We start from the raw sequence: 25,120 nt of genomic DNA on the forward strand, positions 1-25,120 counted from the left end.
ATACATACTCACGACCAATTGACCGAGAATGTTTACAAAAACGGCAAGACCGTATCCTATCGATATTATAAATTAAAGTATTATATATAATAAATAATTATATATTTAAAAAAATGTGTAAACTTCTTTAGACATAATGGTTAAAAAAAAGTATTAATCCATCAACATTGCAGTATTTCATACCTTCTTATTATATTTTTTTATATGTACTTCCATGTTATTAAAGTTAATACATTAATAATAATTAACTAAAATGTGTATGAAATCGTTATATAAAAAGGAGCACAAAACAATTAAATCCATTATTGTAAAGCACACGCGCCGCTAGAACGTACACGGGGGCGGTGGCCGCCACCCCGCCTCGCTACCACCACAGAACAGTCACTCGATCCCTTTCTCAAAACATAACCGGACGACTATGCCGTTCAAACTCCTTTCACACACATTTTATTAAAATAATAATGCCCGTATCATAGTGGGCCAACGATTTACGCCAATAAGTGTTAAATCAGTAATAATTTCAAAGTAGGGCGATCGTGAATAGGGAACGCTTTGTTTTGGCGGCAAATCTCGACTATACGTTCTGATGATTATTTTGATACGTTCGATGTAATATTAAGCTTTGTGATTAACTGTGATTATCAGTACGTTCTCAGTGTTCCAAAAGGTAGTTCATGACTTCTGAAGAACCAATGGCGTCTGCGGCTGTGGTAAGTTAGCATTTAGTTGCCAAAAGCATTAAGTAACTTACTAGGTTACTTTTAAATTCTAATTCTAACTAGTTTTATTTTTTAAAATAAATTAAATACTTGCTTTGTTATGCTGCTAAAATTGTATTTTTTTTAAACTTGAATAATCTATAAATACGCATTTGTTTATGCTATTCAAAGAGTAGGATTTCATTATTTAATTCTTTAACAATTTACGAAATTATAAAAGTTAATGTAACACTAATTTGTAATAATTTTCTTGATAAATATTTTTTTTGTAAATGCGAATGAATCATATTATTTTTATGGTTCATAAATTACTCACAAACTACTTAAGTGTCGAAATTAAATAATTCTAAAGAAAATCGTGACTACGGTTACTTAGTCATGCGGCTAGGGCTGAACTCGTTATGTTTATCTAGTCGATCTTAAATGAATAAACGCCAGCCGAATATATTTTAACTCAAAATAAAATCAATATTAACATGAATAAGTTTTAAAACGACTTTAATTTTTTAATGTTGTGTCGGGTTCCTTTTTTTATCCAATTCATTGTTAATGTTTTATTTTCTTTACGTTTTTTTATTAAAATAATTTAATGTTTCTATAAATCGTTGAATGTAGTTTTGAAAATGATATATTAATATTGTCAAATGTAGAAATTAGTAAAAACATTTATTAGGTATTTAACGATTAAAAAGCTAATTATAACATTAAATGTTTCACATTTAATTCTAAATTGTAACATGACGATTCAGTACTTGTATTCAAGTATTTTTATGACTACTACTTGAATAAAGAATATTTTGATTTTGATATACATACATATATACATTTAAAGCTCCTACACTATGCGTTATAGAGCAAAGTAGCAACGTAGGTATAATTATTATAAATTTTCATGAATGAAATGTATCCATCACATGCGTAGTATCTATCAGTTGATAAACGAAGTAGGCGCAACGCGAGGCGTCCAGTCGACGGCCGAGAGGTCCCGCGTGATGTCGCGTCGAGTAACTAGACCGCGTCAAAACCTCCGTCCTCAGGTTGCCGCAGAACCGGCTCCGGCGCCAGAACCAGTACCTACGACCGAACAGGACCAGCAACCACCTTCCGATGATGAAAAGTCATCTGAATGGCGTCCTTCCCGTCCAGCATCACCACCTCAGAGACAAGATGACATCTCCGAAGGTTCGGAAGCCACGGTTCGTCCGGTGAGACCGGAACCGACGAGCCGCTATGCTAACCTAAACTACTGGAAGGCGAGAAGGGTCACTTTTTACAGAAATGGAGATCCATTCCATCCTGGTGTCGAGTTTCGATTTAAATTGGGAAGGGATTTGGTATCTATGGACGCGTTACTCGATAGATTGTCGGAGAGGTTGGAACTCCCTAGAGGAGCGAGATTCATCTTCGGAATGGATGGCGATAGGAAGTATAGACTTGAAGAACTGGAGGACGGAGCATCATATGTCGTTTCTTCGTATAAGACTTTTAAGGTAACTTTTTAATATATTTTATAATATAATATTAACGCTTAAATATTTCCCGATGCCACAGCTTCTTATATCGCAAACAACAAATTGTTTTAATAACAGACGCATTAAATACATTTTGCTACATAATTAGCTTTATGTGCGTGACCCTTAATATGGGTTACGTTTAATTGTTTAATTCATGCTAAATTATTTACATACATATGTTTAAGTATGTATATACGACACATGAAGTAGAGCTTAAAGTTTCGGTTAAAATAAGTGTGCACGGTTAATTAATAAAAGTGTACAATGTTAACAATTTTGACAGATGGTATTTAGGTAAACGATGGCTATAGCCTGGCGAGGCCGCGTCCTTGTGATGTGGGTCACAGGATAAGAACCACGCACCGTCTCCGACATTTGCATTTTGATTGCGCACCAAACTTTACTCGAGTCGCTAATTGTTAACGAATACCGCCCAACAATAAGTCTATTATTTCCATGGAACAGGAAATTATACAAACAATTATGCCGACTGTTTGGTTATTTAAAGTAGCTTAAGTGAAACTAGTTTCGATGTTGCCGACTTAGAAAATTCTTTGATCGTATTATAGATTATTTTAATAACTAAAAGTCAAGAATTATACTGTTAAGGCAATAAGAATTAAACGTGGGTTTATGAACGCAATATTCTTTACAATTGAACGGTTTACGTGGTACATAGAGCAAACTTGGCAACGACATCGAGCCGAGGGCAATGCACCACCTTGCACTTAATATGCACCAAGGCAGTTCAACGCATAACTTTATACGTAATTTATAAAAAAAACCACTGAAGAAATATTTTCTTGAAGATTTTTTATCAACAAGAAATCCTACTATACTAAGTCTTATTAGTAATGCTTTTGATAACAACGTCCATAATATGAAATTAATATTCATAGTTCGGGTAATAAAATACTATATATAAATATATATTAATAAATGAAACGTTTACCGTTACCGTTTAACGTATTACCTAAGTGAAAAAAATTATCAATATACATAAAACTGATACCGGAAGATGCAGTGCGTTTCGAAGAAGGTTTTGTTTTGTGCACGGCATACAACGTCTGCCGACGGTTTTGACCTAAAATAATTAATTAATTAAATTGGTTATGAACTTGTAAGAACGGTAGATTTATTTTTCCCTCTAGGTAGAAAAAGATTAATGAAAAACTGAGCTTAGTGTTTATATATGACTTTTAAAATTAATGACTAACACAGTACATTTTCCTTCATAACACTAACATCTTCGACGCAACTAATGGCGTTTGCTCAATTATACCTCTGCAGAATTATAATCTGTCATAAGCGTTATCGAAGAAAGCTTGAATATATGAATAAGTAAACAGAGAGGGCGGTCACCGCAGGTCGTTTGTTTTCTAGGTTTTTGTAGTTTTTACATTGAGTGAGTGAAGGCGTATTCACGCAATCGCGAAATCTTTCAAGTCTTACATCATACAATAATTACCAAAATTACTTATATTCTTTCTAAGTTTTTATATATTTACTTGCTTATGCCCATTATATATTTCATTGGCCCTACTACCAAATTAATAGTAACGATGAGCAATATTTATATACTTATAATCTGTTTCATCATAATAAACTTTAAATAAACCTAATCTGATTCTGGTAAAGCGTATTCATAAATAGTTTTCTTTACGTGTAACCCTTTATACGTATTTATCTCACAAATTTTGATAATTATATTATTTAATAGAATGAAAAACTAGGTATTCGTCACTTGTTTTTGTTTCAATGTACCAACGCTTTTTGTAGGATCTATCAATATTAAAAACTATAATAATGATATAACACCAAACATTTCAAATATTTTTTCAGATATTGCAATTAAGTTTCGTTCAAAACTCATTCATCTTTGTTGTAAACAACTCTACATATAATCTGTTATCGTATAAATAAGCATTTTTTTTTTAATATAAAATTATTTACATAAATAAGACATACATATGCACAAATAAATTATCTGTCTATCAACTTTTTTATATCAGAATTATAAAATAAATGAGCATGAGATGACACCTTTAAAAATAATAATACAAAATTAAATTAGCTATATTTTGCTAGCACGTCGTAGCAACGGACGTCGTAGACGTAGAAGTGACGCACTGTGTAGCACCGTAGCACTTTGTAGCACATGATGCTTTGCATCTTGTAACTTGAAGTAATTCCGAGTAGATTTTTAGGTAATTTGTTTATTTTACGTAACGAAGAAGAAAAAATGTGTTGTTTATTTTGTTTTGTTTGTTTAAGAAATAGCAATTTAAACTTTTTTTTGTACTCATCAACGGTCTTTCGATCGTATATCATTCATTGACTTTTATAATAAAAATCCACTAAAAATTCAAACATTTTCGATATTCACGTTTCAATATTAAACTCTTAGTGAAATTACTTTTATCAGTATTCGATGTGAATTTATTAGACCTAATAAGCTATTAAATATCGCTAACACAAAAATGCGGCGTCTTAACGATCACATGAAGTTTTGTAAAGTCATTTCGAAAACATATTGAATTTTTGCCTGCCACGTTAAACATGATTTTTCATACAGTTTACCATATTTTTTATCATTTAAGTTACGAATCCACTTGTTATTAGTATCGTAATGTTATTTTGCGAAGGCATATAATAACTTATAGCCTTCCTCCTAAAATCATCTTTTTTATAAATTAGGAATCGAATCAAAAATCTTTTGCCATCCATCGTCCGTCATAAGCATGTTTCATAACAATAAAAAAAAAATATTTGAAATAGCCTGGAAGTAGTCATTTCCTTCTCAAGGTGTGAAATCGTCTGAACATTTATTAGTTTTGTAATCCTTTGACACACAAACGTTCCTTAAGGATTCTCAGAAGTTTGCAATTCAATATATTAGAATGTTTATAGGTATCCTGTTGTAATAGCGTATTGTCCCACAAAACGATTATTAACTCTGTTTAACAGGGTAATATTAGCTACAAGCATATGACTGTTTCGAGAGTTAACAGTATGAACGTCAGAATAACTGGAAAAAGATTTTATGTTTTTGAGTACATACATACATAAACATTGTCGAATAAAAATATTGAGAAGCGACTTTATATTTATTTCTTTAAATTAATATCATAATACTCTTACACAAAATCTTTTATTTGAAACATTATTTTAAATTCTAACACAACATGTATAGAATTGGAAATACTTATGCAAAGTTCACATTGAAAACTCAGAGACGACTTTACGTGTTTCTAGATTGATTTTGATATTTAATTGGTATAAAACTTAAAAAGTAAACACATAGACTATTAAAGTTTAATTACATGTCGATTAAAGCATATATTGCTAACTAGATCATATCAGACAAACACCATATAGAAAGAAAATGATCCACAAACGCGGTCTTATCGCCTCAAACGATCTCACACACAACCTTGGATAAAATAATTTTGATTACTTAACAGATAATATCATCTTAATCGGATTCTTGTTCATTATTAGACTTTTAATTTTCTAATATCGTATTACGCCTGTAATACGATATTAGAAAATTATGATTGAATGATTGAATGATCATTTTTACAAAATGAGCTATTACATTTGTTGTCTATAATCGAAAAGTTTTGGCTGTCAATTGATATTGTTGGCTGTTGACAATACAATCAATGTCATCCAAACGAATAAAAAAAATGCATCATTCAATATTTCAAATAAACTACAAATACACTATGCTACAACGTTAATAAATAATATTAAATACCTACGATTAGTTATAATAGAAATATATCCAAGTTCAAAAACAAAACAATACTTACGTGTTAGGATCGCATGAAAATGCATAAGTTGCACTTTTCTATAGACCATTCTATCGACGGGTGTCGAAATTAGGGATATAGGTCAAGCATCGGATAGTGTTTAAAGGCTAGTGCATGATATTGCGAAATTACAAGGAAGTTTGTGAACGTTTAAACTATCGACTTTATCGTTTGTATGATCTACGTAAATACATAAGTATATTCGTTGTTTTGACAAAATATTAAAATTACACTTTTGGTAATTTGCTAATCGATTTGAAGTAACAATTATAAATGTTGAAATTTTTAATATATTATCGTTCGATAAATTATCGTTTCGGATCGTTACGGAATAAACGAAACCATTTTTAGTTTTTTTTAATTATTAATGTTACGTTATTTAATCATTTAAATACGAATACAGTAATTTACGTTTTGTTAAATCTAGAAGAGAATAAATGTTCATTTAATTTATAACAATAATTTATTATGCGCTCTGTGTGTCAGGTAAGATAGCATGTAGGGCTCCATCAACCTTAACCAAGTAATGACCCTATTTCAACGACAGGGAGTAGTTCTTCCGATATGTCAATGTCGTTAATGTTGTAAGCGTTGGGTAAGTATCGTGTTAAGCAAGGCGCATCCATCAATACCATATGCATAAACAACAATTATTTAACAATGATGGTATGGTGGCGGAAAGCTAACCTTCAGTAAATGCATTCTCGAGAAGAATTTGACGTTTGATAGAAGGTTTTGAACGTCTACCAAATCATTTTGCTTGCAGTGTTATAAATCACTGCAGTGACACACAATAATAAACTGGATTTGGTCAGGCGAATAATGGTATGGTAAACCAATTACATTCTATACTATAATCAATTAATAAATAGTAATTCAAGAAATGAGATCAAGGTTCTTCGTTCCAACCTTCGCCTAATTTCACTTATAATTTTAAATGCGTAATCCTGAATTAGCTTATCGAGTCGCGTGTCGCTCGAAAGCTTTTCCTTAATATTTTGAACACGTGAGACCCCCATAAAAGTCTTAATTGTGTAGTAGGGTCTCGATATATATCGGCTTTGTACCATAATGTTCGGTTAAGGGTTGCGTGGATAAGCCGAGAGTGACCTTGGTCGCCGTCCAGCCCCTGCCGCGCCAAAGCGGTATTCAAATCTAAATAGTCGTTGAAATCCAACCGTGCTATGCGCATATCATTATCCATTTAATTTGTACTCTATTTCCATCAGCAAAGGCTGCTTCTAAGCTTATACTTGAAACTGTTAGGTCGTTTTGTAATGTGTAAGTAGAGCTTTGTTTTGTTGGTGCGGATTCATCAGCTGTTGTAGTTGGGTCTAGTACCCTATATGGCGGCTTGCAACAACGACGTATCTCTGAAATCGTTTTTACATATATTATACAATTAAACATATCCAGTGAAAGTGCCGATATAGTGACAGTGATACCCATAAAAACATATAAAATTCACGGATTGTGTAGGACTCTAAACAAACAAATATAAAATATTTTTTTACCTTAATCCTTTTATGGTTTCTCAGTGCTAAATTTTAACGTATTATAAATATTACTTTTACTCGTTATATTATCGAGCCCATAGTCAACGTAATTTCATTATATTAATATACAATTAATAAACAATTTACATAATTAAATACACCACGATACACTCACCAAAAAATAAAACTAAAAGTAACTATCGTATAAAATAAAAAACATATTTATTCACAGAGTGAATTATTTAATACCGATAATACTGTAATTTGTATTTTAAAATATATTACAATGTAATTCAATACAACATACCTACTTAGTTTAGAAATAAAATATCTTATATTTATTACACGTATATTTTAAAAATAGTTTTAATTATTCAAACAATATAATAATATATGAAAGCATATCATTCATGGTTATTATATTTTCTTAATATTATATCATAAAAAGTACACGTTGTTACGTGACTTGAGTGAAACATTCGTCGCGTGTGAAATACGATATTTACCGTCGACAGCCCTAGAAGCCCTTATAACGTTAAATATATCGCAAAAATATATTTTCTTTGTTACATATTACGTGTCGCGAGTTGAATGCGTATGAAATTGACGAAAGGCATTAATAAAAAGTTAATACTATTGTTGTCGAGGGTATTCGGTTTTTTTTAATTTCTTACGACTTACTTGGTGATAGGGCTTTGTGTAGGCCCGTCTGTATTGGTCACATCAGACATTATTGCCAAACAGCACACACTTTGTGCTCCGTTCCAGAGTTAAAGGTAAGTGAGCCAGTATAACTACAGGCACAAGGTACCTAACATCTTAGTTTCCATGTTTAGTGGCGCATTTGCGATGTAAGTATTGGTTAATATTTCTTCATGTGGTGACCATATTCTATCAGGCGGTCTTTTGCCCGTCCGCCAATTTAGCAAATATAAAAAAGACCTACCTCGTTGTAATTGGTTATAGACCTTGGTTCTGTAAGATATATGAACTATTATTTCAGGCTAAATATAGTTAGTTGGCTTAGGTCCCTTGTGTATGTACTTATACTGTCTCACTATGCAAACCGAAACATACCAATACAATCTATGTATATTTGGTAATAAAAACAAATGACGACTAGATGAGTACAAAGTCGTACTATCAGTCTAATTTAATTTATTACGAGTACGTGTGTATTATCTATATCATACATATGTATAATCCTTCAAATCTAGTCAAAAAAAACATCAGTTTTCGGGTTCTGCAGCAATAAAAGATAGGGTTATCTAGGGCCTACTTTCGTTTACCAAAGAATCAATCAAAACTGTGTTTTTAATTTCATATAATCGTTAGCCTAACGAGAAAACGTGTCACCTGACGGTGATTGGTTACCACCGCCCCATAGCCATTGCCGCTGTAAGAAATATAGAATACATCGCCAATGCGCCACCAACCATGGAAACTAAGATGTTATATTACTTGTGCCCGTAGCTACACAACCTCACTCACCCTTCGAACTGGAAAACAACAACACAAATAATAATTTATTGGTGCAAAAGTAAATATTACAAAAAGAAGCTTATATATATATATGAGTTTACAAAATAAGTATGACTATTGTTAAATATTACTATTAGCTAAGTACTCTATTTACATGTGGTTTGGCATTTTAAAAAGAGTGAAACTTATTCTTTATGGGTTATTTACATAACCTGCGTTAAGGATACTTAGCCCATCCCCTAATGGTAAATTAAAAGTTATTATATACATTAAATACATGCACAGCAGAGTCATTTGAAGAGGTAAAAACAAATTTAAGAAATAAATAACAAAACAAAAACAGTCTATAATTTTTATACAAACTATTGCTGTTGGGCAAAAATATCTGACATGGTACTCACACAGACGGTCTTGGACACACGCACAAAGCCCTATCCACAAATAGCTTCTCGTAAGAAATTAAAAAAAACTTAGCCATAGTTGCTCTGGCTCCCAAGAATATCTGATGAGTGATACCTGCTCAGGTCTGCTCTACCGCCAAGTTATACAGTACAGTACAGACGGAAGAGCACGTATCCCACTGCTACGAATACTACTCGTAGCTTGGTCTACCTATATCTTTACTGCGGTATGAAAACTACAAAAATAAATATGTGTTTAAAAGACTTTCCTATAAGTTAATTTAATTGTATCGTGGCAGTCAATCTCAATCCAGTAAATTACCTTTTGAAGAAGTTGCATATCTAAGTACCGAAAATTTATACAATGTTTATATAAAAAATGTAGTCACCCGTTTGCATTTTAAAGGTTGGTAAACAGATATATAAAAAGTATCCATGGCAAATTTCATCAAATTCGGTTAAGTGGTAGGGTCATGAAGGCGTAACAGACAGACAGACACAGTTACTTTCGCATATATATTAGTAAAGACATATTTCAATTAATTTTTTTTTTTTTAAATATATGTATTAATACATACATTATGTATTTTATAGTTAAATTAAAGTAGATATATTTTTTACCATTTCACCAACCAAGACAAAAAAAAAGTATCTTATCAGTTGTTGTGTCTCAGTACTACTAATTTTATGTTTGAAATTTCTGTTAATTACTTATTAAGTCTCTCGCTCACGTATTATAAATAAAATATTTTTTATACGGAATAATTTTCTACTTTATATAGTTTACTCATAAAATAGCCATATATTCTATCAAACGAAATTAGAGATTCAACAACATACAAGTTGTTTAAAAAAAAATTGTGACCTATTTATCGGTAGGTCAAATATAATCACACATATGATTATATTTTAAATTTATTAGATAATATAAAATCTACACGGCCGCAGTTAATCTCTCAAGGCGACCCCAAGGTAGAACAAGCGGCGAGCACCCGTAATTTTCTGTTCAAATCAAGTATCGTAAGGTTTACACTTTGTATGCAAATGTCCGCGATGCACCGGATGGCTGGACCGACGTCACTACCGCATATGTATAAGCGTAAACAATCACAGTCGCCTTCATAGCTACTTTATGTTAAAGCAGCTGCTTAATTCTGAAAAACGATAAATGTTATTTATTAACCGGTCGCGATAAGTTTTTGGACACTTTTGTGTGGTTAAATACATTTAACCGGCCGTCTCGACTTTGTCCGGGAAAATATGAATTTTTATAACACTCCGATGTCCATCTACCGAGTCCAATCTACATCATCCTTGGACCCACTTAAGTACACACACAAAAAAATTGTGTGTGTACTTAAGTACGCACACAAAACAATCATCCAAATCGGTTCAGCCGTTTAGGACGAGTTCAGTTATATACACACGTACAGATTAATATATATAAAGATTAAAAAATATATATTAAATAGTTAACTTTATGCTTTTATAAAAAATATATAGGTTAGGTATTATTTATATAAATTATATTTATAATACTTATGTGAAGATCATCATCAGTCTCTTATCAAACCGTATGATGTAAAACTAAACGTAGTACATAGAGATTTGCAAACCATAATAGCAAGCGTAAAATATCACTATCAGTATCTTTAGTATTCTGTGATGTATAAAAAATGTTCAGACTAATTACAGCCACAGGCAGGAGACATTATTGTATTACATACGTGCGATGTATGTGTGCAAACTCAACTACGCTTATTATCTCATTCTCAAAATCCGATGGGACGTCAAATCCACATGACTGGTATGAGTTCGGACGCAGAACTTACGCCTTTTTATCCAATGAGAGATTATAACACTGTCAACTTCGAAAGTTCGAGTGCATTATCAAAATTTCCAGAAAAATCCAATAACACTGTTATTTACCCTTATGTTGGGATTTTATCCCAGACGTTCTTGGTCTGCAGTCTTATACCTACGAGAGAGTCGAGACTAAAACATGAAGACTTTACATGTTAAGAAAAACTTTTCTAAGTAAATCCACTCGTGAACTAAACCTGCACTTGGGTTCTTGAACTTGAATAAAGGTGACGAACGCAACTGACATTTACAGACTAAACAAACGTGTTTATGCCTTCTCATTGATAAATAATATAATAGTATACATTTATTCAATGAACATAATCAAAGAACTTACCGCACTTTCTTAATTCACAGTTTTTTTTTCTAGAAAATATTCATATAATTGTACCGATAAATAAATAACTTAGTAATAAACAGAAATTAAACCTTAAAAAAATTAAAGTGCAATAAAACCTTAGCAGCTTTTGAACTTGCATCTCAAGAGTCTAATAAAAGTGTGAACTGGGCTTTATATTAAACATTTAAATAACACAAATAGAAAAGTAAGACACAAAAGTGTGGCGCCCGCGCCGAAGCCGCTGGTGCTCGCCAGCTAGCTCGATGCTGGACAGCGACGAGGAATTTCCTTTCACTGTCATATCACTGCCAGTTTACACACCAGAGCCTCCTGTGAGTATACTGACTAGTCGATTTTATTAACACAAAAAATAGATCAATCATATTTACGATAGAATTGTCATAATGATATTTTCTTCGCTGAATATAATTCAGCTTATAATATTTCCCTTTCTGCGCGATAGTTTTTTTCTGTTACGAGCAGATGTTATAAAGCCCTTGCGATATTGGATGTCGTAGAATTGCACATCAGAAATATTTAAATTAATGGTTTTATAATAACAGTTTACACGAGATCTTACAGTATTTTATTCATTTGTCAGTAAAACATCTAGTTAAAATCATACTAATTCCCTTTGTTCCGGTATACCGTAGAAAGAAATATTTCGCATGCGAACAGCAATATTTTCATCTAAATAGTGTAATTAAATACGAAACATTGGTTAAAATACGCAACAAAAACGACAACAGTAGGTATTTATTACATACCAACACCTACACACAAAAGCATAGTCGACTATTATGTATTTATCGTTGTTGTGTAAGTGTACGATCAAAGTATGTTTAGTTTACATCAGAATAAAAACTATTTTTTATCTTTTCATCGAATTTTCGAAGTTTGAAATTGGAATTTTAAACACGAGACTTTATACACTGGAGCGATAAACGTATTACAGTTAATATGCATGTCATTTAATTTTGAAATTTTAAAACCTCCTTCGTCAAAAGTTGGTACTGTACTTTTGACGAAGGAGGTTTTATAAATCTATTTCTCACAATGGTGGAAAGAAATACAATATTTAAAAAATATTACCCATAATATATAAAGCCTATATTACTAAAACAATAAATATAAATATTCCACGCTTAATTACCAAAGTAATTAACGAATATTTTACATGCTTGTTTTGTTTTATCATAATCTAATGTTTCTTTACGCATATTTAAATACTTGCGTGTGTTTTGTTGAATCTGAATTGTAATATTTATATGTTTTAATAACGAGGTGTTCTGAGAAATATAAATAAAAACAATTCATTTGATTAAAACGAATTTACCTACGTATAGAAATTTCAAATTAGCATTTTCGATAACGCTCGCTAATACAACTTTTGCCTACGTCACTATAATGCAATACAAAGAAATCATTACAGAAAGACAAATCAAAAACATTTTCATTCGACTTAAACCCACAAAACACCGCAGCGCGCGGTTCACTTGCTATGCAGCAATTTCTGACGTGACCTCGTCCGCGACAAATTTTCTCTTCGTTTACACGTGAATAAGTCGAAAATCAACATTTCACAAGAAATTTTCCTTAGTTACCTAAATCTTAGTAACGCTGAATGCGAAGGGCTCCGAAGGCCGCAGTGATTGTATGTTCTAATTACACGCATACGACGATAAGAGTTGTCCTTGGCGAACGGTCAGTACCATCGGCCAAGGACGTCAGCATAATTTGACCGTTATCGTGGCGGTATTGTTTACCATCGTCAGTGGTTACTCGTCAGTTGCTCAAGTCGGTTGAATTTTGCAAAATATCGCGAATAAGAATTCGGTACTACGCTAAAAGCGCAGTCAATTTGCATATCACAGATAATATGGTAAGTTACATTTGTTTAAAAACTCCATATATAAAAATAAATTGATAACATTTCTTTAAAAATATCAAAGCTCCTTCTTATCGATGTAAATGTGTAGAGAAACAATAAAAAGTTCTTAAGAAATAAATGCAAAACAACATTAATCATACAATGTTTTCTTTATAAATTCTTTCGTTAGCGACGCAGGTAACTTAGCATTTATTTCACGCTAGTAATGTAATACTTCGCATGAAATCGGCCATCATAAGTAAACTAGGTTAAAAGCCGTGGTATTTACAAGAAATAAAAAAAAAATATTCATCGTCTTCGACTAGGTTAGCGAAATTCTTGGTGTAATACCCATAAAATTGTTGAATAGACGGACGGCCCATAGACGGACTTTGAATGCCTAAAAAATTTAAATATTATGCTTATAAATTAAGAAGTTGAACTTAAATATTTGGCTTAAAATTTATTTAAGATAAATAATTAATTTTAATTAAAACTTTTATGATTTTTAAATAATAAAACCCAAAACTATTATAATGATTATCAATAAAGATAATGTCTTGTAACTTTTAAAATTCATAGAAAATGGACGTGAACATTTTTTGTCGTTTATAAATAACTTATATTTGATAGATAATATTTTACGCTTAGCAAATTTCACAATTAAGCCTCGTATTGCTTGCACGGTCAGCATAATATACGAAATTGTGTCAGGGACGCAACTTGGGTCTATTTGGTATGATTAATACAGTTAATTAAATCTCGAAAAGATAATCTGTCAAGTAATTTTGTAATATAAAATTAAAAAAGAATACAAAAATGAAACGTAAAACTTGTAATTTAAAGATTGGCATCTTATCTTATTTCATTTATAAATATTTAAAAAAGAGAAAATTCATTGTTATAAACAATATACTTATGAGTTATGACAACTCTATTTAAAACCTATTACAATTAATGTATTATTTTTATACCATTAATAACCTATATGATTTATATTATAGTTTATACATGCGTGTTATGTATGCAGGCTGCCAGTTACGGGAAAAAAAACGGTATGTGGTACGGCGGGACGGCGACTGGGACGAGCGGTTGGTCCCGCGCTGGTACACGAAAGCAATCCGTCGCTGAATCTGATGCCCCACCCCCTGGTGGTGGCAAGTCTACTAGTGGAAGAGTAATTCGGATCATAAATAACATGGATCATTCTATTCAGGTAAAATTAATTAATAAGTTTTAGAAATATTGTTAATTTTTTTTAATTTAATTATATCATAACTAAATTTTACAGTTAGATACTAATAGTAAAACATAAAGTTCACAACATACGTACAACCTCTATACGTTTACATGTATGAATGTACAACGATCTTTTACAATGAAAACTTGTCACACTAAACATATTTTTGTGGCCGTTTCAAACATGGTATCTACCTTTTATCGTATACTTTTGCTTATAAATTACACCGTGAATGATTTAAAAAGATAAAAATGTTGTATTTTTAAAAATACATGCAGATCATTTGTAAATTTTCATTGTTCGTTATTTAATAAACAGTTCATTTGAATAAACTAGTCGTTTGCTTCGTAAAATTTTATTAGCAATTCAAAGGATACTTTATCGCCTGACACGTTAAATCGTAATGTTGCACGAAACAATTAAATTTGAATTTCACTTTTATTCTTTTAATACACACCGTTATCAGTAGCCCACCGAGTGCCATAATAACTGTGGCTGCAGAATCGTTTTCTTAGAAATCTGTATGTGTTTTAATAAGACATTTTCAATAAACCAGTCCTTGAGTTTGTAAAAATATCGTGGCTTTAGGTCTTTTGGCTATTGAAAGCTATTATTATAACTTCGTTCCGCAATGAAACAATTCCGTACGGATTAATGGTGTGAATTAATTACATATTTTTTTTAGTGTCGTGTTTTGCTCAATCTTCGCACGACACAACCATTTGAAGAAGTTTTAGAAGATTTAGGGCAAGTTTTGAAAATGAGCGGAGCAAAACGAATGTACACAATTACTGGACAAGAGGTAATGAAATGCAGCGTTTGTGCAGTCGTGAAGCTCTTACCATAATAAATTTGAAATTGGCATGTAATTGATCTATTTTATAATAATTTGGATGAATTATTTTCAATTAGCGGTAGGACCTAGCCTAGATTTAGTATAGGGCGTCCCCTCTAGGCTGATAAGTCAACCACATCCGTGGTGCTTATATGGCGCTTGAAGACTGTGCAGAGTTTATTTCAAAAATATTGTTAAGTAAAGTTATTTTATCCGGCGTATTTTTTGTTAACCAGGTTAGGAGTTTTTCTCAGCTACGCAATGAATTCGCCGACGTAGAGACATTTTATTTAGGTACAGCAATAGTACCATCGGCTCTAAGTCCGGGAATAAGTGCTCCACTGCCAATAGAATCTCCGATACGAAGGTATTTATTAAATTATATTAAAATTAAATAGATGCTATTGTTTGTAATTGTGGAATTTCGTGAAATGAAAATTATTTTGATTATAATAACAATTTACAAATCATTTTCGTATGTACTTTTTTTTAAATAAATCTCTTTTATAATTTTTATTTTTTTTTGTAAAAAATTCGAACAATTTAATATATTAAAACCGATATTAAATACATAATTAAGTATTGGTATACGCAATGTATTAATATAATTACTGCACAAATAACGATAGAGTGCAATGACATTATTCGATACAAGATTATATTGATGATAAAAAAGCGTGGAGTTAATGCTTGTGGACTTCCAGGCAGGAGACATGACATACATATATATTTGTATTTAACTAACATGACTGTATTTTTAGATGTTGAAAAAGAGTAACTACTGAGTTTCTTGCCGGTTCTTCTCCGTAGAATCTACATTCCGAACCGGTGGTAGCTTTACTTTAAATAGTTTGTTAAATGACTTGTAAAACTTACCTACTTGAATAAAATATTTTTTGATTTTGATTTTGATTTTTTGAACGGAATAACAAACTAGTCGTTTTGCTACCAGTAAGTTTAACGAGACGATATAAAAATCTTAAAGAGATTACAATATTTAAAATGATTGCCTAAAACATATTTTGGTTTACCCTAGATCACGTTCAAGAGGAAATGTAGCTGCAGTGCCAGTATCTGACGACACAAGAGGACGGCGTGCGAGGAGCAAAAGCCGTCCAAGAGTCCTTTATGCCCCAGAGGGAGAAATTATCCGTAACTCAGGTATTTGTTTTCATATAACACTTAAATATATTGTTACATATATTATGTAAATATCTATGATGTAAAATTACGTCTTCAGATTACACCCTTTTAGAAGTACTGAAAGAGGAACCCATCAGGGTGACGATTCGCGGATTACGAAGGACATTCTATCCGCCTATCCATCATGCGCCGATCGACAATACGCCCCCAGAAAAGAAAATGCAACTCGAATGGGTGTAAGTATAATTAATATGATAATGGTGATTTTTTCCAACGCTGTCTCGCACAAACTCGTCTAGCAAATAACATGAAACAGACAGACATGACACAGAATAACGGTACTAAAATGACTATTAGTATATTCGAATAAAGTAATGTTACGTACATATTACATACATGTTTTCACCTTTAAAAACGTATCACTTTGAATGTTACCGATATCATTTGTTAATTTTAAGTGTTTAGTGATAAGTAACTACAGGCACAAGGGACATAACATCTCAGTTCCCGAGGTTGGTGGAGCATTGGTGATGTAAGGAATGGTTAATATTTCTTACAGCGCCTTTGTCTATGAGCGGTAAGGACCACTTACCATCAGGTGACCTATTTGCTCGTCCACCTACCGATATCATAAAAAAAAAAGTTGATGGTGTAACTATTTAGAAATTTGAGAAAACCCCTGCGCTACATTAAATACATAACAATCTATACCTTAAAAAAATATTAAGTCCGTCCTGAAACTATGACTTTCTTTCTAAATGAAAGAAATTGGTGGTACAATAACCACAAAATCTTAACTCTTCATAATATTAGTATAACTCAAAATAGTATGTCATAAGTTAAGCAACACTGTTATATTATTTTTTTTAATAAGCAATATGAACTAAGTCTATCTAAAAGGAATTAATTATTCATAATAGGTACGGCTACCGCGGGGCAGATTCTCGGCGCAATTTATGGGTTTTACCGACCGGAGAACTGTTGTACTACGTCGCCGCGGTTGCAGTTATGTACGACCGAGACGAAGAATCTCAGCGACACTACATTGGACATACGGAAGATATTCAATGGTAAGGACTTGGGTATAAATAGTTTAAACGGAATTTAAAATATTGTTTAAATATTTTATATAATCGTCATAATACTTAATGTAAATGTATTAACGGCAAACATTGGAATAATATATTATCTTAATTTTTATCTTCCATGTAATCACTATTTAAAATAATATTCATGATTATGATATTAGTTAGATGTATAGATGATATTAGTTTATAGTTTATGGACTGTCCGGATAAATTATTTAATAATATATTTTATGATTTTAAATATTTAAATTTCAATCTGTAGTATGGAACTTCATCCCTCGCGGGAGTTAGTAGCGAGCGGACAGCGTGCAGGTCGCGGTCGGCGTGCTCAAGCCCACGTGCGAATCTGGAGCACGGACACGCTGCAGACACTCCACGTGTTCGGTATGGCGGAGTTCGAGGCTGGCGTGTCAGCTGTGGCGTTCTCGCAATTGGTGAGTTACTATTGTAATCTAGCTGATAAACATCACGATTATTCTACAGTTTAGTTACTTAAATGTGAGTATTTATGAATACTATGAGTGTTTCCGCCAATTTTGATTCATTGATTGACATAAAAATCTATTGGTGCGCCAAAGCATAAAGCCGACTGTCATGACGCGAAACGACATGACACCTCTTTAGCCATCAATCAAGTGCGACGCACTCGCTCTCTACTTCCTCGTACTACTTACTTAGTTCGTTGGTATACTTATATTATTATAATAATAAGAAAATTTGTTTATTGTATAAACGAGATTCTAAGTTTTTATTTTACTCCATATTTTTTAATACTTTTAATTATAAATTCTTTCAATTTGGATGTTTCACGTCTTTCAGGCGTTTTGCGACGACTTTGTTATTTCAAATCTGCAGAGTGATGTTCACATTTTTTTATAAATATGTAAATTCCATAAACTAAAATGATGATAATTAAAAAAATAAAGTATTATGACTTTATTTTCTTATTTGTAGTGAAGTTTTTAATTTAATTGTTCTACTTAAATATTGTTTGTACTTGAATAAAACATAACAGAACGAAAAAAAAAAACCAAAATTGTGGGTTTCTAAAAATGCAACGGGTAATTATTGTTTTTCCTAATCTTTCCGCTAATAATAATACTATTTTTTTTCAGAATGGTGGTAGCTACGTGTTAGCTGTAGACGCTGGCCGTGAAAGTATTTTATCGGTTTGGCAGTGGCAATGGGGACACTTACTTGGCAAAGTTGCGGTAAGTTCGCTTACGTGAAATGCCTGAAATATAAATAATTTTATTGTACTCATAAAACATTTTGTTCAATTGATACTGAAATCTAATAAAACCTACTAGGTTATCCTATATTATGCAAGTGCGCTTCGGATAACATAGTTCTTTTTTTTTAAAATTCAACTTAAATCTTTATACAATATATCTTTATACTTTATATGTTTGATTTTTCCGCGGAATAATTTCGGTACATCAGTGAGGCGAGGCCAGGTGGTCTCTAAAAAATCATTCGGAAAGAGGGGAGATCGTCAAAATACTACTTACATTCGGGAGCTCGTAGTGCTTAAGGCTGATATTATACATATAATATGTATTGCGAAAATTTAAAGCGTCCAAAAGGCTCTTAGGTTATCGGTACATAAGGTTAGGGTAAGGTCAACATAAGGTTTAAAATTCAATAAATGTATTCGTTTTGGTACTGTGCGAAGTAGTTCATGAGATAAGAATATTAAACATAGTATTAGTTGTAGGAAAGTTATGTTAAAAGTCTATTCTTCCAAATTTTTAGAAAAATGCAAATATATGAAAGTTTTAAAATTGACTGCAAAACCCCACTATAATTTACTGCGAAAACAAAAGGACATTTTAGTTTTATAGCCTTTGTCATACATAAGTTCCGGAGCTCAGTATACCTATAAATGACACGCCCACTACGACGTTCGCTACGATGCCGCTACGTGAAGTAGGGGAACTACATGAGCGCTACGAAAACATTTCCTTACAAAATTCAATTTTAGTTTCTATGTTCATGCAAGTATAACTCAAATTCGTTTAACAAATAAAATATCTGAGTTTACATAGAATTATTGCTTAGCAACAAAAGAAAACGGTGGAAGTTGAGATTGACACAAACCTTTGATATGTATTTAAAACACAGTCTGAAGTTATATGTTTCTATTTTATAAATGCTATGATTATCGTCATATTATTTATCATATGAATAAATGATTTACAAAAAATAATAATAAGTCGACCTCTCTTTATACAACATTTATTCTAAATACGTTATTAAGATTTTTATTTCAAATAATATGTCTATGACTGTATGTTAAAATTGTTTTTATTAAGAGAGATATTAAGTATAAGTAAAATTATGATAAGTATCAATCTATGTCCCTTACTTAATTTAATTTATGTTTCAGACCCTACAAGAGGAACTGACTGGAGCCGCATTTCATCCTCTCGATGACAATTTGCTGATTACACATGGTAAAGGACATCTTGCGTTTTGGAACAGGCGAAAAGATGGATTTTTTGAACGAACAGACATTATAAAACCGGTACATATACCTACTCAAATTTAATCACTGCATTCACATTAACATATAAAGTTTAATGTCGTGCATTAATAATAAAGTAATGTGTATTTACTTTGTATCGGTTTTAATTTATCGATTCATTTTCTCAGCCTGCTCGCACACAAGTAACAGCTTTACAATTTGAACAAGACGGTGATGTAGTGACTGCTGACAGCGACGGATTTATAACTATTTATAGCGTTGATAGTGATGGAGCGTATTTCGTTCGGATGGAGTTCGAGGTATTAAACATCTAAAATTTATAAATTTATTATCAATTTTTAGAGAAATTCTTAATATAATACATTTCCTTTAAGGCACATATAAAAGGCATTAGTTCGCTAGTGATGCTATCAGAAGGCACTTTAATATCGGGCGGAGAAAAGGACAGAAAAATTGCAGCTTGGGATTCTTTGCAAAATTATAAAAGGATAACGGAAACAAAGGTAAATTATGTTACTAAAACCATTTTTTTTAATTCATCAGATTTTATACCAAAAATATTTCGAATATATTACAACTTTCTAGAAAAAGTTATTTAATTCTTATTTACTTAAAATTGTTAAGTCAATAACAAAAACTGTTTATATTATTTCAGTTACCTGAATCAGCAGGTGGAATTCGCAGTATTTATCCACAGAGACCTGGCAGAAACGACGGTAATTTATACATTGGTACAACTAAGAATAATATAATGGAAGGTTCCTTACAGCGACGATTCAATCAAGTATGTAATAAAATGTAAAAAGACACCCATTACTTTTGGGGTCAATAGCCAGTGAAAATAAATTATCATAATTTCATAGGTAATATTTGGGCATCATAAGCATCTAATGGGAGTAGCTGTTCATCCCGATGACGAAATGTTTGCCACTGCTGGTCATGATAAAAACATCGCTCTTTGGAAAGGTCATAAATTAATCTTTGCTACGCAGGTAAGTAACATAAAAAAGTACATTAAATTTAGGTACGTTTCTTCTCATATACTGGGTATAAAATAATAGCCCATACATTACTTTGAATAATAATTAGTTTTATCAACTGCATGCATATTTACTCACGGTTTTTTTCTTCTATTTATAATGATAATTTTTTTATTAATTATATTAAATTAATTATATATTATTAACAAAAATTAAGCACGGACAAGTCTTCGTTGTACTCATCCGGAATAGCTTAAAGCAACTACTGGGTTATTTTTTTAACCCAGTAAAGTAAGAGATTTTCATTGTACTACTAATATACTGCTTCTCAATCCTATTTATATTATATAAATTTTGTATAGGTTGGATATGAATGCGTATCCTTAGCGTGGCATCCTGGAGGTGGCGCTCTAGCTGCAGGTAGTACAGAGGGGCATTTAGTAATATTAAATGCCGAAGCTGGTGCTCACGTTGCTACTTTAAGAGTATGCGGCTCACCCTTAAATTGTTTGCAATATAATTCAGGTAAAATTCTAAATGAATTAATGAAATAATGAATTTATAGTAAACTTTTTCCAAAACTGCTATTTTTTTATTTATTTTCTAGCTGGCGATTTACTTGCTATTGGATCACAAAATGGAAGCATCTACTTATTTCGTGTATCACGTGATGGTTTTTCTTATAAGAAATCGAATAAGATTCGGGGTGCACAACCACTGGTCCAACTAGATTGGAGTCTCGATGGAAGCTATTTGCAAACTGTTACTGCTGATTATGATCTGTCATTCTGTGAGTATACAATATTTTTATATAATTATATATATTCCCGTAGTAGCAGTTTTCAAGGCTGCAAATTCGGGAGTCTTGTGTTCAAACCAGATCAAGCCAATAAAATTCTCAGTACCTAAGAGTTTGAAAACACCGCCAGTATTAACACTATCGTGCATTGAAAAAGACGGTAAAACCGTTGATCTTATACTTACTTATTTCCAGGCTGGATGTTTATACATCAACATATAATAATGCAAAGTCATGTTAGTCAAATACAATTATATACATATGTATATAACATGACTTTGTATTTTTATATTCTAAAAAAGAGTACTACTGAGTTTCTTGCCGGTTCTTCTCGGTGGAATCTGAATCTGAATTCCGAACCGATGGTAGCTTCACTTAACATAGCTTGTTAAATGACGATTCATAAGTGCTTGCAAGTAAAAGCTTAATTGAATGAAGTATATTTTGATTTTGATTTTCTTGCACCTCAACTCTCTTTGTCGTCGATCATGTCAGACCGCCTTTTCATCTAAATTGCTTGCCGGATTATAAGAGTAAGAAAATAAAAACCTCATCAGTATTTATACACTCACTTGAGCACTATAATACCTCCTGCACAGTTGGTCATTCCCGTTGTTAATGAAATCGATCATGAGGATGTCACATTATGTACAATAGCTATTCCTGACTGACTGTTCCAATGCCTAAACTATAATGTATTGGATATAACATTAACATTTCATTTTCAGGGGACATAAAAGCATTGTCACCAGAGAAAAGTCCTATAGCAATGAAAGACGTAAAGTGGTTTACTTATAATTCAACAGTTGGATTTTTAGTGTCGGGTAAGTGTTCCAAAAAGCTTTAACAATTTTTATTTTTAAAAAATGTATAAATGTTTTTAATGTGTACTTTATCAAAACAGGAATGTGGAATAACCGCTTTTATCCTATGACATCACTTATAACAACTGCTAGTCGTTCTTCTGCCCATGATCTTCTTATAAGTGGTGATTCTGATGGGTATTTACGCCTATTTAGGTGAGACAACATTTTTATCTATATTTTATAAAATCAAACTCCTTCGTCCATTATTTCTTGGTGGTAGTGCTTTGTGCAAGTTCGTCTAGGTAGGTACAACTCACTCATCATATATTCTACCGCCAAACAGCAGTACTCAGTATTGTTGTGTTCCAGTTTGAAGCGTAAGTGAGCCAGTGTAACTACAGGCACAAGGGACATAACATCTTAGTTACCAAGGTTGGTGGCGCATTGGCGCTGTAAGGAATAGTTAATATTTCTTACAGCACCATTGCTTATGGGGGATGGTGATCACTCATCATCAGGTGGCCCAATTGCACGTCCGCCAACCTATATCATAAAAACAAATAAAAAAAATCAACACTGGCACTAAAAGCCACCAGCTGTGGTATTTAACATATAATACCCATTGACCCTGTCATTACTTGTTTAACAAACTTACACGCTTCAAACAGTAACACGTGAATTGATATTATGTAAATATTTTTAGGTATCCATGTGCAAGTCCAAAGGCAGAGTACAATGAAGCAAAAGTTTACTCGGGATCAGTTTACTCTGCTCGATTTCTATTTAATGATCGTTGCATGGTAACTTCTGGTGGATCTGACGCCTCTCTCATGCTATGGGAATTGGTAGATGATTAGCAACTAGCGGCGCCGGGGCTGCGACCACCGGCCGTCGTTGTGGCGCCCCCTACTCCCTCCCCACCGTCCCCTGCGCTGACTATGTACCCTACGTTCCGAGTTCTGAATTTCGAAGAGCTAAATTAAACGGAATAGTGGATTTTGGAGGATATTTCTATTTGATGATACAATGAGGAGATACTGACGAGAATGTATGAACGACGTATTTTGTCATTTCATATTTAACGAATGAAGGAATAATTACTTTGATTAAATAGAAAAAAAAATACAGAAAAATATTAACTACGACTACAGAGTCGTTACAACTAAAAGAAAAAATATTATGAAATATATTTTGCGTCATATCACACACTGCCATTTTAAAATGCATGAATAAAAAATCAAATCATGCATCGAAATTAACACATAGAATTTATTCAAAATAATTGGCTTTTAGATATTTAAGACATTTTTGTCATGAACAAAACTTCGTAGCTATTAGAGGTTCGAGTATATATTTGAAATAAATAAATAATGTTTTGTCAAAATTTAAGTACCTATGACTTCTAATATTAATCAACGATTGGCTCTAAAATATAGGCTTATTAACAATTTAAAATTAAATAATGTTATATTAAATAATATAAATGAATTTCCAATAAAGTCGATTAGTATGTAATATGATAGAGGCACAATTTCGATTATAAACTTCTCATAAAAGGGATTTGATACTGTTTACACGTTTGCACAATTATTTTATACAGCAAATGTTTGTGGCGGGCCACTTTCATCTGTAAAAAGGTCAAGTTCAATTTGAACCGACTAATATACACATTATATTAAGTGTTTTCTACGGTCACAATAAATCACGAGTTACATTTTTTGTACGTAAAGTCCGAAAGAGATATAAAGGCATTATTTCTTTTCGAAAATATTTGTTAAAATATATTTATCACGTATTGTTTTTTATCTATTATGATGTTATCTATATGAAACTGTTCTTAATCATGAAATAAATTATGTATTTGACGTATTATTATTGTTTTTCATACTGTTGATTCTATTAAAGTAATTACTCTACACATGTTTGTGTTTTATTTATGCAAATCGCTCACAATTAAAGTCTGTAAAGTGAATAAAATATACATAACAATATAAGTTAATAAAATATTAAACAACAGCGAGTAAATCTCTGACTACTAGGCAAAGTATTTATTTATTATTAGGCCTATCAATAACAATGCAATTATCATATAAAGTTGTGACTTCTGTAATGTAAGAATGCTTGTAATCAAGTTTGATTTTTAACAAAATAGTTTAGTTTAGTTTTAGTTATGAATCGACGTAGTTTTTCCTAATATATTCGGAACTCTCTACCAAAATTACTATCTAGCTTACCAGAAAA

At 32.0% G+C, this 25,120-nt stretch overlaps 1 protein-coding gene across 2 annotated transcripts; it reads left to right on the plus strand.

The window, feature by feature from the left end:
• Window positions 1–364: 364 nt before the first annotated feature.
• On the plus strand, window positions 365–24,666 carry Dcx-emap (Doublecortin-domain-containing echinoderm-microtubule-associated protein). 2 transcript variants are annotated; one of them, XM_026645802.2, is made up of 20 exons: window positions 365–710; window positions 1,757–2,209; window positions 14,531–14,716; window positions 15,426–15,542; window positions 15,812–15,942; window positions 16,612–16,736; window positions 16,816–16,954; window positions 17,639–17,788; window positions 18,069–18,240; window positions 18,922–19,017; window positions 20,196–20,333; window positions 20,462–20,593; window positions 20,669–20,797; window positions 20,950–21,078; window positions 21,158–21,286; window positions 21,637–21,799; window positions 21,882–22,064; window positions 22,802–22,897; window positions 22,978–23,092; window positions 23,583–24,666. In XM_026645802.2, the coding sequence occupies exons 1-20, from the start codon at window positions 675–677 to the stop codon at window positions 23,734–23,736; spliced, it is 2,973 nt and encodes a 990-aa protein (XP_026501587.2). In that variant the 5' UTR covers window positions 365–674; the 3' UTR covers window positions 23,737–24,666. The 2 variants fall into 2 exon arrangements, with proteins under 2 accessions (XP_026501587.2, XP_026501586.2); XM_026645801.2 differs by lacking the exon at window positions 365–710 and having other exon boundaries at window positions 1,702–2,209.
• Window positions 24,667–25,120: the final 454 nt, after the last annotated feature.

Source organism: Vanessa tameamea, chromosome 8, assembly GCF_037043105.1.
Source record: "Vanessa tameamea isolate UH-Manoa-2023 chromosome 8, ilVanTame1 primary haplotype, whole genome shotgun sequence".
Classification (NCBI taxonomy): Eukaryota; Metazoa; Arthropoda; class Insecta; order Lepidoptera; family Nymphalidae; genus Vanessa; species Vanessa tameamea.